Source organism: Pan troglodytes, chromosome 16 (assembly GCF_028858775.2).
Source record: "Pan troglodytes isolate AG18354 chromosome 16, NHGRI_mPanTro3-v2.0_pri, whole genome shotgun sequence".
Lineage (NCBI taxonomy): Eukaryota > Metazoa > Chordata > Mammalia > Primates > Hominidae > Pan > Pan troglodytes.
Genome location: NC_072414.2, coordinates 13,525,335 through 13,537,460, shown reverse-complemented (window position 1 = coordinate 13,537,460; position 12,126 = coordinate 13,525,335). Strand labels below are relative to the sequence as shown.

The 12,126-nt window shown below is 55.8% G+C and overlaps 1 protein-coding gene across 1 annotated transcript; it reads left to right on the top strand.

Moving 5' to 3' along the window:
• Positions 1-5,705: 5,705 nt before the first annotated feature.
• Positions 5,706-7,295, top strand: LOC100609923 (putative uncharacterized protein FAM30A). The gene is given in 4 exon segments (XM_024349095.3): positions 5,706-5,998; positions 6,856-7,001; positions 7,198-7,267; positions 7,270-7,295. Coding segments are annotated over 4 exon segments (495 nt in total). The 5' UTR covers positions 5,706-5,745.
• Positions 7,296-12,126: the final 4,831 nt, after the last annotated feature.

Below are 12,126 nucleotides of genomic sequence, written 5' to 3'. Positions count from 1 at the left end.
TCCTCGGGGGGATACGGCTCTGTGCCTGCTCCACATCAGGCCCCAGGAGCTGCCAGCAGGTACTGGCCTGCCCTGCCACACAGTGAGCCTGCAGCCTGTCCGGGGATGCCCAGGGAGGTGAGTGCTACCACACATCAGGCCTTTTCTCTTTAAAGTCATTTCTTTGGGGATACATCATCGATGTCTCATATACTGAATGTATGTCTGTATCACTGTGCAATTGCCTGTGTCGTCGTTTATTTATCCAAACTGGGTTAATGTCTTTGCTATTATGAACAGTGCCAGAGTGAGAATTTTCTAAACACAGCTGTGTACATTTTCCTCTTCTTGTGATTTAGAAGTTTAACTGCTGTTTTCAAGGTACTGTAATGTATTTGTTCTGTTCTTGTTAGGAGACTTGCCAACCCTGTGTGTCTCTGTTCACACCCTCTTCCTTCCCCAGTAGAAGTAACCACAACTGTGTTTATGTGATCATCATTTTCTTGATTTTCCTTGTAGTTTTTCTAGTGGAAAGTTTATCCCTTAAGAAGATAGTTCATTTTGCCGGGTGTAAAATTTATTTAGAAGAAATCATATTGAAAGTATTTTTTGGAGTTTCCTTTGTTACTCCAATTACTCAGCATTGTCATGAACTCAACCGCAGAGTTGCCTGTAACCCTGTACTGTTGTCCTCGTGGCTGTCTGGGTTTGCATTTCATGAACCTGCCATCGTTTATTTGCCTGTTTTCCTTCAGATGGATGTTTGCTTCATTCTCAGTTTAGGGCTATGACAAACATATGTTGTGCACATCTTTGCCCATGAGGTTCTCAGGGAGGGCTCTGGGGCTGGCATTGCCTGCAGGGCTCTGCTTTGTTGCAGGGAGTTCCTGCCAGGGCTTTTCAGAGTGTCTGTGCCCAGCAGCAATGCCTGAAGGTACACACTGTACTTTGCCCTTGCATCAGGCACTTTCTGTTTGCTTGCTTCTGTGTGGCTCCACATTCTGGAAAATTTATTCAGATCTGTGCTGCAAATCCATCTCACTGATTCTCTCTTTAGCTGTGTCTACGTCAGCTGTTAAGCATCCCATGATGCAGCAGTGTGGGCACAGGGCAAACTTTCGAAAGATGACAGTGTGGGATAGAGGCTGCTCCTCCTTCCCTGTGCCCTTCCCACACTGTCCTCCTGGGCTCACTCCCAGCCATTGATCTCGAACACCAGTTTATGGAATTCTCTGCCCAGGAAAGCAGAAACAGCAAAAGGCCCTGCTCAGGCTCTGCCTGCATCCTCTCTTGCACACCCACCAAAGTTCTTTCTTTGGGGCCTGTGCCAGCTTCCCCAGCTTGCTTCTCATTTTCTGTTTACTCTGCTCGCTGGCTGGTGGGGGTGATGTCTGGAGGGGAGTCTGGTGTGTTTTGGCATTGATGGACACCCCTAGGCCCTACTTCCCAGACGCTCCCCGCAGCCCCTCAGCTCCAGAAGTGGAAGCGTTTACAGCAGGGCTTTGGGACTGGGGCTGTGTCACTGTGGGCATAGAAAGTAGCACTACTACAATATTCTCACAGTGACACGAGCCCTCACAAAATCCTCCTGTCCCCACGGGTGTCACAGAGTCCCCCCTTGCTGTCTCTGGCCAGTTCTCCTGCTGATATTGTGATTTCCAGGGTTTTTTTTCTGAAACTCAGGGTGTCTTGGAGAGGACTCTGAGCCCAGTGCTGTACACGGGGCTCCTCCTTTGTCCTGGGGGAGTTGCGTGGACCCTGTTTTTGGTTAAGGGAAGCATTTGCTGGTGAGGGAGACCTCCCCTCCTCTCTTTCTCAGGAGCCTCCTCTGATGATTTTGCCTGGTGTTTCTTGGGGCTGGTGCTCAGGGCTCAGCAGTCTCTGCCCTGGTCCTGCTGGGAATGTGGGTCTGTCCTGTTTCCACGAGTTTTCTGGGGCCACCAGTGAGGGGCTCGGGATGTCAGTGGCTGGTCTCCGTCCCTATGGTCTGGGCTCCGGCTCACTGCTCCCCTCCCCTCCAGGTTGGTCACTGACTCAGTTACTATCCAGCGGGCTCCATGGCTCTTTGGTGGTGGCTGCAGGTCTCTTCCCAGGAGAGGCCTGCGAGAGGGTTGGGATGTCTGGGAGCCCTGCATTCTCCCGTGTTGTTGCTGCCTGGATCCCTCATCTTTAAAGGGAGTGCCGAGCCTCCCTGCAGGTGCGGGCAGTGAGAGACACCTGCGGATGTGCATCAGGGCGCTGGAGGCCGATTTCTTTCAGTGCCGTCTGCCTGTGGAAGAGCTGAGCTCCCTGCTTCTGTGCACAGGAGATTTCCCTGTAAATGGGGAGTGAGGGCAAGGGTCTGCGTGGGGAAGACTTGGGTGAGCCTTTGTCCTGGAAATACCAGGGCCGTGTCCAAGAGGGGAGTGGGGCCAAAGTGTCCAGGAGGAAGGTGAGGGCAGTGTGTGGGTGGGAGTGCACGGTCAGTGCCATGGCTCAGAGGCCCCAGGAGAGGAAGAGCTCAAGTTGTGGGCAGGAGGAGGCAGCGGGTAGGCACAGGGGGGAGAAACTGAGGCTCTGGCAGCAGAAGAGGGGAGGGCCTGCATATGCAGGGTTGGCCTGGGAGGGGTGTCTGGAGGGAGAGACAGGGGTCTGGGTGGAGACCAGGATGGTGACTGCAGGGACAGGACCCCAGGATTGTCTGGGTGGGCGGCAAGAGCAGCAGGGCAGAAAGGGCCCAAGGCAGGGTCCAGTCTTCTCAGGGTGTGGGCTGCAGGGATGGGACCCCAGGGTTGTCTGGATGGGCAGGAAGAGCAGCGGGGTAGAAAGGGCTGGAGGCAGGGTTGGGCCTCCCCAGGGTGTGGGGTGCAGGGAGGGGCTGCACAGGCTGTTCCTCTGAAGGAGGGAGGAGGGAAGGAGCACAGAGGTGCTGGGAGCAAATGGAGAGGGAAGTGGCAGCGACCCACGTGCCAGGCGGTCCCAGTTTGGGGTTGATCTGTGTGGAACAGCTCCCTGGCCCATGTGTAAGTGGTCAGGGGAGACATGGAGGTCTGGAGCTACAAGCGGTGGCAGGAAGGCAGGTCCTGGTCTTGGGGGTCTGGAGTTTATCTTCTTCCTGTGAACTGAGTGTGGGCGGCACCTATGGGCGGTGCCCTGGACCTGTGGTCTGGTGGAGTCCAGGCCTCCCAGGGATAGCAGGGCAGCCAGGGCTAGAGGAGCCTGAGGGGCCAGGTCAGGGTAGCCCTGGGGACACTGCCTCCACCTTTGACCAGCGCTGCTGCGGGGATCTGGTCATGAGACCCCTTCACCCAGGAGGGGAGGCACGTGAGTGTGACCCTAAGTCCATACCCTATGGGGGGCTCTGACCCTCCTGCATAGGGCCTGGACAGGGGTGGGTGGCTGTGTGCAGGTGGGGAGTGGGGAGCCCAGACTCTCCCAGACACAGCCTGCTCTGCTCCAGAATGTGGGCTTGGGGACTGCAGGCTGGCTGGATCTGGGCTGCCTGGTGTGCCTGTGGTGGCTGCATTCCCATATCTGGGACTGAGGCCTAGTGAGGACCAGGAGGAGCCTGAAGGGAGCTCCATGGAGGACCTGCCTCAGATGACACCCCTATTTTAAGAAGGACATGGTGGGTTCCAGCTGGGAGGAAGGGAAGTGGGCCACCTCCTGGCGGTCTTCCACCCCCACCACTTCAGCCTGGGGCTTCTGTGCTTCCTCCCTGCGCAGACCCCAAAGTCTGTGCCGCCACAGGGCAGGAAGGAAGGGCCTGTGGCCTGGTCAAGGTTGGGGCCACAGTGGTGTTCCCTAAGCCCCAGTCTGCTCTCAGGGCCCGCCCCACAGCCCTGAGACGGGGAGGGGTTTCTGATCCTGGTGGACTCTGGGGTGGATTCCAGTGGGGAGTCATCAGGGTCAGTGTCCCCGAGGGTATTGGGGTGAATGTGCTCCTGGAGTCTGCTCTGGATGTGGGGTTTATGCCTGTGCTGCCTGGGGTTGATGTTGGGAGGTGCCAGTGACGCCTGTTTCCCTGAGGGACTCTTGTCGGTGGTAGGGTCAGTTCTGGCCAGGGGCACTGGGGCCATAGCAGTAGGATGGGGTCCAGCCCCTTCCATGACCCCCTGGAGCCCCGGTCCCCATCCTCACCATTCAATGGGGACTCCGTTGTGCTCTGGGTGCTGGGGGTCATATGAGCTGAGTAGGACCTAGGTTCGGGGCGGCTGTTCCCCTCTCTGGCATGGCCTCCGGCAGTGGCCAGGAGACAGTTTTGGACAAAGCTTTTCTCACAGTGGTTGTTCCAGTTATACCCACTGTGATTCGGGGCTGTTCAGAATCTGCCCAAGCGCCCTAAGCTCTGGGGCCTCCTGGGTAGGGGCTGGGCTTGTGGGCGGGATCTCCTTCGGGGGCTCTGGAGGCTGTGGCTCACTTTAGTTGTGGGGTGAGCACTGGGAGCCCCAGCTAGCAGAACACCCACAGAGACTGGGGCCTGCACACATTCCGCCCCAGTGTGTGGGGTGGGCCCAGGCCCCTCTGGGCAGGTCAGCTTCAATGGGGAGGGTGCTCAGGTCCTGCTTGTTTTCCTCTGGGTTAATGGGATTCATCTCCTGGCCCCAGATCCTCACAGGCTGCCCCTGTCCCTCCAGCAATGCAGGACATGGCAGGTCACCCTGGAGGGAGGCATGTTCTGGTCTGGGTGTCAGGTGTGGCACCTCAGATTTTCCATGCATGCTGTGGGCTGAGCAGGACAGCAGACGACCCCGGGCCCCCACCCTGTCTATGGACATTTTTTGCTGCGGCAACTGTGGGAGCTGACAGTGTTCACAGCCACGCCACGGTCTTCATCGTAGTCAAGTCTTTCTAAGAGTTTCATTGTGACGAAGCCTCCTATTAAACGGCACCTCGGCCCTGCTTCCTGAGGGTTGCTGCTGAGTCCCGGATTTCCCACAGAGGCGAAGAGAGGAGAGCAAAGGGAGGAAGAGGCAGATGAGCTGGGCCCTGCAGAAGGGGGTGCTTGGGTTGGGGTCTGTGGAGCGAAGATCTGGGCTCCTAGGGGCCACGCAGACAACCATCCTCCCTGTTCATACCTTGAAGATCCCAGCAGGAGCCAGGTGGGGAGACTGTGAGGAGAGGGCCTTTGTCTTGTCTTCCTTGGGCCATGGGACAGGGTGGAGGTTGAGGGCGTCTTGCCCAGGGGATCACAGAACAGCACCTCTGCTGTGGGGGGCATCTAGCATGGGGCGCTGGGCTGTGGGGTGCAGGGCAGGAGGGGGCGTGCATGGGAGGGGTGTGGCCCAGTCATTCCTGCATTCACAATCTTTCTTGTCCTGGGCACCTACACTAGACCCCGGCCTGGAGGGGGCGGCTTCCTAGCCTGCAGCATCCCTGGAGTCTGCTCTGACTCTGGACCTGGGGACAGGAGCCAGGCAGGAGGTCAGCAGCCTCCTAGGACAGCAGGAGGGCCCAGGCCAGTGCCTAGCAGACTTCCATGGGAGAGGGGTCCCAGGGGCGGGGAGATAATGATTTCTAGAAGGGTCTGTGTCTCTGAGTGTGCAAGTTTGTCCAAACTGTCCACCAGCTGTGATCAGGTAAACACAGGCAGACTTGAGTTCAGGTGGAGGAAACAGTTTTGTCATTAACTCTCTACCGACTCTAGGGGAATGAGCCAAGCTCCATTGTCATCTGTGCAGAGGCCGCAGCCTTGAAAAGGGAGGGGGTAGGGGGAGCAGGGAGGGTGCTCGGGGCTCAGTCATCGGGGAAGGGAAAAGTTGCCCAGCGCTGGTCAGCATCCCTGGGATGGGGCCCGCTGTGTCCATGCTGGCCACTGTTGAGGTCAGGATTCTGTCCTCCCAGAGCCTGGAGACACAGGCCCCATCCTTCCCAATGGGGACACTTCAGGGAGTGGCTCTCAGGTCCCAAGAAAGACCTTCCTGGCCACAGGAGATGCACAGACATCGGGAAGGGACAGAGGAAGGACGTGCAGTTGCAGCCTTTTCAGCAGATGCTCTGAGAATGGGAGGTCGAGAGTTGGAGCAAACGGTCAGTTCTGGTGCATTGAGCTTTCTCAGGCAGGTGTTGATGGGGCTGGGGTCAGCCTAGGGGTGTGACCTGAAGCCACTGGAAGCCTTGCTGGAGTCTGGCTCTCTCTTGGTGCAGGGGGGTGGAGGGATTCCTGACAATAGAGCACTGGGGGGCCTCCAGGAGACCATCCCTGCAGCAGCCGGGCCATGCTCTGAGGATGTGGGAAGAGGACCCCCACTGTCTCTGAGTATAGGGTGGTGACTTCTTTGCACAGACTGGCCAGGGGTCCCACAGGGGCACAGTACAGGTGTCCCTGGGCTGCAGGGCTGGGGGACATCAGAGCTGCTCTCTGGGCTTGGCAGCCACCTCAGGTGGGATCAGAAGGGAAGGCAGTGCCTGGTGCTTCCCCTCCAGGCCTCTCTCCATGGTGTCCAGGGTAGCTTCTGGGGCTTTGGTGCCAATTTCTGAGGCCAGAGTCCTACCCTTCCTGATGCCGTGATGCTTGGGGGCTCTGGAGGAAGCCCCAGCTTTGGCCACTCCTGCACTGCCTGGGGCTCCAGTCCTGCTGTGCCTTGAGGGGAACCCAGGGCCCCAGGCTTGGCCCTGTAAGGTCAGATGGGGGCTGGGATCCAGCATCCTGCCGCTAGGTTTAGTTCCTAAATGACAGGGAGGCAGACTCTGGCTGAGCGCAAGACCTGTTCCCAGGCTCTGCGCCAGAGCAGGGTCCCCCAGCAGAGGCTGTGTGGAGCTGGGCAGGGTTCCCACTTTGTGGGGAGTTCCCTGGACCTGGAGACTCAACCCTCAGCCTCCTTGATGATGAATGATTCATCCTGTGACTGTCTTGGCCCAGACCATCAGGTGGCCTCCTCACCTACCCCTCTTCAGACAGGGCCTCAGACCTAAGGCAGGAGCACCCCCTACACCAGACCTCCTGGGTCACAGGAAATGCACAGACATCGGGAAGGGACGGAGGATGGATGGAGGAAGGACGTGCAGTTGCAGCTCTTTCTGCAGATGCCCTGAGAGAGGAGGTAGGAGCACGCTTGCTGTGGTTTGAATGCTTCTCTCCTCCAAAACTCATGTTGAAATTTCATTGCCATTGTAACAGTATGAAGAGTGATTAGGTCATAAGGTCCCCACCTCATGGGTGGGATTGGCACTGTTATAAAAGGGTGAGTTCGGCCCCCTCTTGCTCTCTTTCTTGCCTTCCACCATATGATGACACAGCAAGAAGGTCCTCGCCAGATGCTCCTGGACTTGCTTTGGACTTTCCCTTGCTCTTGGACTTGCTCTGGCACCTTGCTCTTGGACTTCACAGCCTCTAGAACTGTGAGAAATAAATTTCCGTTCAGTATAAACTTCCCAGTCTTGGGTGTTCTATTACAACATCACAAAACAGTCTAAGACAACCCTGTATTCAGACCTAAGGTGAGATAACCCCTACCCATATCTAAGGATCCCCTGCTCCAGATCTTAGTGGTGAGGTCAATACAGGACTCCCTCTGAGGGAAGCCCTGACAGCAGTGCCTGGGAAGGCATCTGTAGGGCCCAGTGGGCCAGGGGAGGCCCAGGACACACCTACATCATCTCTCATAATCCCTCCATTCTGTTATAACAGGAGCATATGCTTATAGCATACTTTAAAAATCAGCCCAAAACTGAAGGTAAGCATCGGTTAATTGATGGACTCCTTTTCACGGTTTGGTCTTTGTATTTACACCACAGTCATCTCACAATGCGTGTTGAGCTTTGCACCCTTTTACCAAATGAGGTCACCCCATGAATGCTGGCTGTCACATTATCACAGATATGTGACAAGTATAATTGGGAATGTTTGCAGAATAGTCCCATTAATGTATGCACCATAATTTCTTCAGGCACTATCTTGCTTTCAACTGTTTTATAATTATAAATAATGCTCTGAAGAATGTCTGTGCACAAAGTGTTTTCCTCATGTGTGCTAGCCACTTGTTTTCTTTTGGAAATTGTGTTATATCCTTTGCTGATTTCTTAAGGGATTTGTTCTTTTTCTTATTAGCTTATATATGTTGTTTGCATAATAATGGTACAAGACCTTTACATATTAGATTAATATTATTTGAGTTTATTATTTGCTGTTAAGTTTTGATGATTTTTAAATGTAAAGAATCTGTAAAGGTGTTACCTAGCTTCATGATTTGGGTATGCGGTGAAGCCTGCCCAACTTTGGGCAGCTGTCTGGGCCTGTGTGTCCAGAGCTTGAAGGAGTCTCTGCTTCCCTCTGGAGGGCTGGTGTGATATCAGTGTTCTCTCTCCAGGCCTGGGTGCCCTCCTGGGTCTGGGCTTGGGCTGGGCTCTTAGATGTCTCAGAGGAATTGAGACTCTATTAATCAAGTGAGTCTTTCCATTTCTGGTGAGATGATCATGGGTCATCATTGGCCTGAGTGGTGGGATGAGCTATAAATAGTTCTTAATTCCCGGTGTAAGTCCTTGTTCAATGAGATGGACAGAATTTGGCCTTCTAGGAAGTCATTTATAACATTTGGCTCTTTGCCAAAATGCAAGTAACCCATGTTTTACTCTGGGGACTGTGGAGTGTGATCCCTTTCATAGACTTTTCCATGTTCCTCCAAATCCTGGAGCAGTTCTTATGGGAACTGATTAGTTTTGTGAAAGTCTAAACTTCACCCATAAAGCCATCTTGGCCTGAAGTCATCTGTGAGGGCAATTATTTAATAATCTTAATGCTTTCTTGAGGATTATTGTTCCAACTATATTTCCATTTCTTCTTGAGTCAGTTTTAAGTTTTATCGCTAGAAAAGAAAAATGCCAACTTGCCATCATCTCTGCTGTCACTATTTTGTGTTCAACAATTGCCTTCTGTATCTGCTGTGTCTTCCCCAGCACAGAAGCTGTAATGTTATTAAACAAAGCAATGTATCCAGATCACTCAGAATCTATGCCTGTCGCGGGGAGCAGGAGATGAGGGTGAACGAAGAGCCAGAGCATGGCAGGGGAGCCACTGCAAGGATGCTGAAACTCATGTGAACAGAGTTGCTGTAGGCAGGCCACCATGGAACCTTGTGGGGGAAGCACTGCCTCTTAGGAATGGCAGTGAAAATGGGAGAAGAGGGTGGTATTGCCTCCAGATAGAAGATGCAGTGCTTTGCCTTGCTCCTTGGTGCATGGAGACGGAAAGGGATGCTGCTATAAAGTTCCTGGCTGGACTTTGGCTTGATAAGGCATGGGCACCTTTGGGAGTATGAGGACGGGTGGGTTTGTGCACATCTTCCATGAGGAGCTGTTAGTATTGGGGCAGACATTTCAAGTATGGCAGACAAAGGATGTTCTGTATGGGGAAATGTGGTGACATCCATTTCACAAGGACAGCTCACATAGATTGAGTGCTCAGGAAGGACCAGCATCATACCCAGTGCCTGATGTGTATCATCTCAATTAGTCCTTGCCTCAAATGCAAAAGGAAGCCATTGCCATCTTCATCACCACCATCATCATCATCCTCCTGTGCAGATGGAAAAGCTGAGGCATAGAGAGGTGATGGAGTCTGCCCAGGACTGCAAGCCTGCTGGTGGCAGAGCCAGATTCCAATGGAATGAAGGTTGTCATCCTCAGATGGCAGGGTAGGCAGGTGGCTAGAGCTCACTTGGGAGAAGGGGAAAGGACACTGACATTGGCTAGGGATGGAGCAGGGCTTTCCATGCACGGGCAGCGGGCATGGCTCATGGCTGTGCTCCAGCCCCGGGTGTGGACATTGAATCTTCCAGGTCTACCCTAGGCTATGGGTCTGGACAGCACTGTGATGGAAAGAAGACGCTCTATGTCCTGCAGTCTGTGACCAATGATGTGACTGTGGGAATGGCGCTGGCGTCTGGCTGCCACTCTGGGATGGGTGGCCAGCTGCCATCAGGCCCTGGGATGGGACCACCATACGACTTCTTCCCTCGCTCCTCCAGGTCATGTCCACAGCCCAGGAGGACCAGCAAAGCCTCTCAAGCCGATGGCAGCTCACGTTCTGCCTTGTCAGCTACTCCTCTCCTGGGCAACATTGGCTGCTTGCTGTGGCTCTCCCTGGGGTACGTGACTGCCTCTGTGCTGGGCGCCTGGCCTGGGCTTTCCTTCTGGGCCTGGGCAGCTGGGGTCAGCTTGGACCCAGGCAGCAGCCACAGAGGGGCCCATGGAGGTGACAGAGTTGCTTCTATGATGGTGAACGGGCAGCTGTGACACGGAGGAGGCGACCACTCCTTAGTTTCCAAGTGCTGCGGTCAGGGCCGGGGCCAGCAAAGTCCCTCCCATATTCAAAGAGCGGGTTTGGGTTTGTCCCAGGAGGACATAGTCAGGAGCCCATACTGGGACATGCCTCCTCCAAAGTTCAGCCTGGACCCCAGCCTCTGCCAACGGCCCCGCTCCTTAGCTAACCCAGCTTGCTCCTGGGTTCCATGGCAGAGTCAGATGTTTCTGGGTACTTTCACCTTTGTGCCTTAAATGCATGTTGAGGATTTTAAGGAATTGTGGAGAAATAGGGCTGTGCCAAAGGCAAGTGACAACTGGGAACAATGATCCCACAGAGGCTGCTGAGGCCTGGGCCCCAGGGGCGTGAGTTCATCCTTCTGCCTGGGCTTTGGTGGGAGGGGCAGACTCTGTGGTCTGAGACACAAAAAAAACCCAAAACATACGCGTGTACAGACACACAGCAGAGGCACACACACACTTGTGCCCATGCACACACTCACAGGAGGCCCGTGGACTCCGCACAGCGAAGAAACTCCTCCGGTCGACAGTGGAAGGTGCTGCAGCAGGGACCCACCCCCAAGCCCTGCCTGCCTCCCATTGCCCACCTGGCTCTGGCTTGATGGGCTCATCTCATGCTGTGGCTGGGGCCTCTTGCTTCCTGCAACCCCTTGCTGGCCTGGGGCCTGGGCCTCTCCTGGGCTGTGCTTAGGGTTTGTAACCCAGGGCCTGTGCTGGCATGCACAGAGCATCTCTCCCTGGGAGGCTCAGGGCTGCCTCCTCGAGTTCTGTGGGCCTGCACTGGCTGGTGAGCCTGTGGTGTGGGTTTTTAGGCTGTATCCTTCTACCTCCTGAGTCCAGGGGTCCCAGGTACCCTGCAGCTGTCTCCTCGGCCATCCTGTGGGCCCCGAGACCTTGCCCTCACTTCAGTGCCCAGGTGCTCCAGCTCTGCCCAGGTGCCAGGCGAAGGTGTGAGCATGAGCCTATTGGACACACCTGGCAACGTATACCGGGTGTCCCACCCCGGCCACCACGGGGCCTCCCGATACGGCAACTGCCAAGGACCTGTGGGGACCAATGAGGAAAGAGAGACGCAGGTCTGGGCCAGGCTCACAGGGACTCCGGCATAGCAGACCCTGCCCCAGCAGGCCCCCTTGTCCTTCCTGGGCCGTGGTCCTACATGAGGAACTAGCCCATCCCTGGTGGGGATCCCACCCCACTTCTAGTGGGCTCCATGTTTGTCTTGTCAGAGTCACCCCTCAGGCAGTGCCGGGATCCTCTCCTTTAGACCCACTGTGCCTTCCAGGCCTCCTGGGCTTCTGCTGGGGACAGAAGAAATGCCTCCCCAGGTCTGTCTCTGGAGGCTCTGAGGGAGATGGGCTTGGGGGCTCTAGGAGGAGGCAGGGATTCCAGGGTGTTAGGAAGGCAGGGGTGCAAGGTCCCACCCAGTGAAGTAACAAGCCATGGGTGGCGACAGTGACCCAGTGCCCTCGCTGCCCAGCCCCGCCCGTCCCCAGCCAGCACTGCAGGGAACCCAGTGAAGTAACAAGCCGTGGGTGGTGACAGTGACCCAGCGCCCTCACTGCCCAGCCCCGCCTGTCCTCAGCCAGCGCTGCAGGGATCCCAGGCCCAGACTCTGCAGGCCTTCACTGATCCTGGCCACCCCAGAAAGGCTGCAGCCTGCGGGCACCAGCCGGGCCACATGCCCAGTGCCAGCTAGGGCCCACCGCCCATCCTGCACACAGGGCTGCTGGGTAGGTGCCCCTCACACCCCCAGGATGTCAGTGCTCACCTCGAGCAAAGTGCCCCAGCTCGGCCTTGGGAGGCGGTCATGTCCCGGGGCATGATGGAGAGCTGTCCAACTGAGAGAGAGGGAGGGAGGGAAGGAGGGAGGGAGAGAGACAGAGAGAGAGAGAGAGAGAGAGAGGA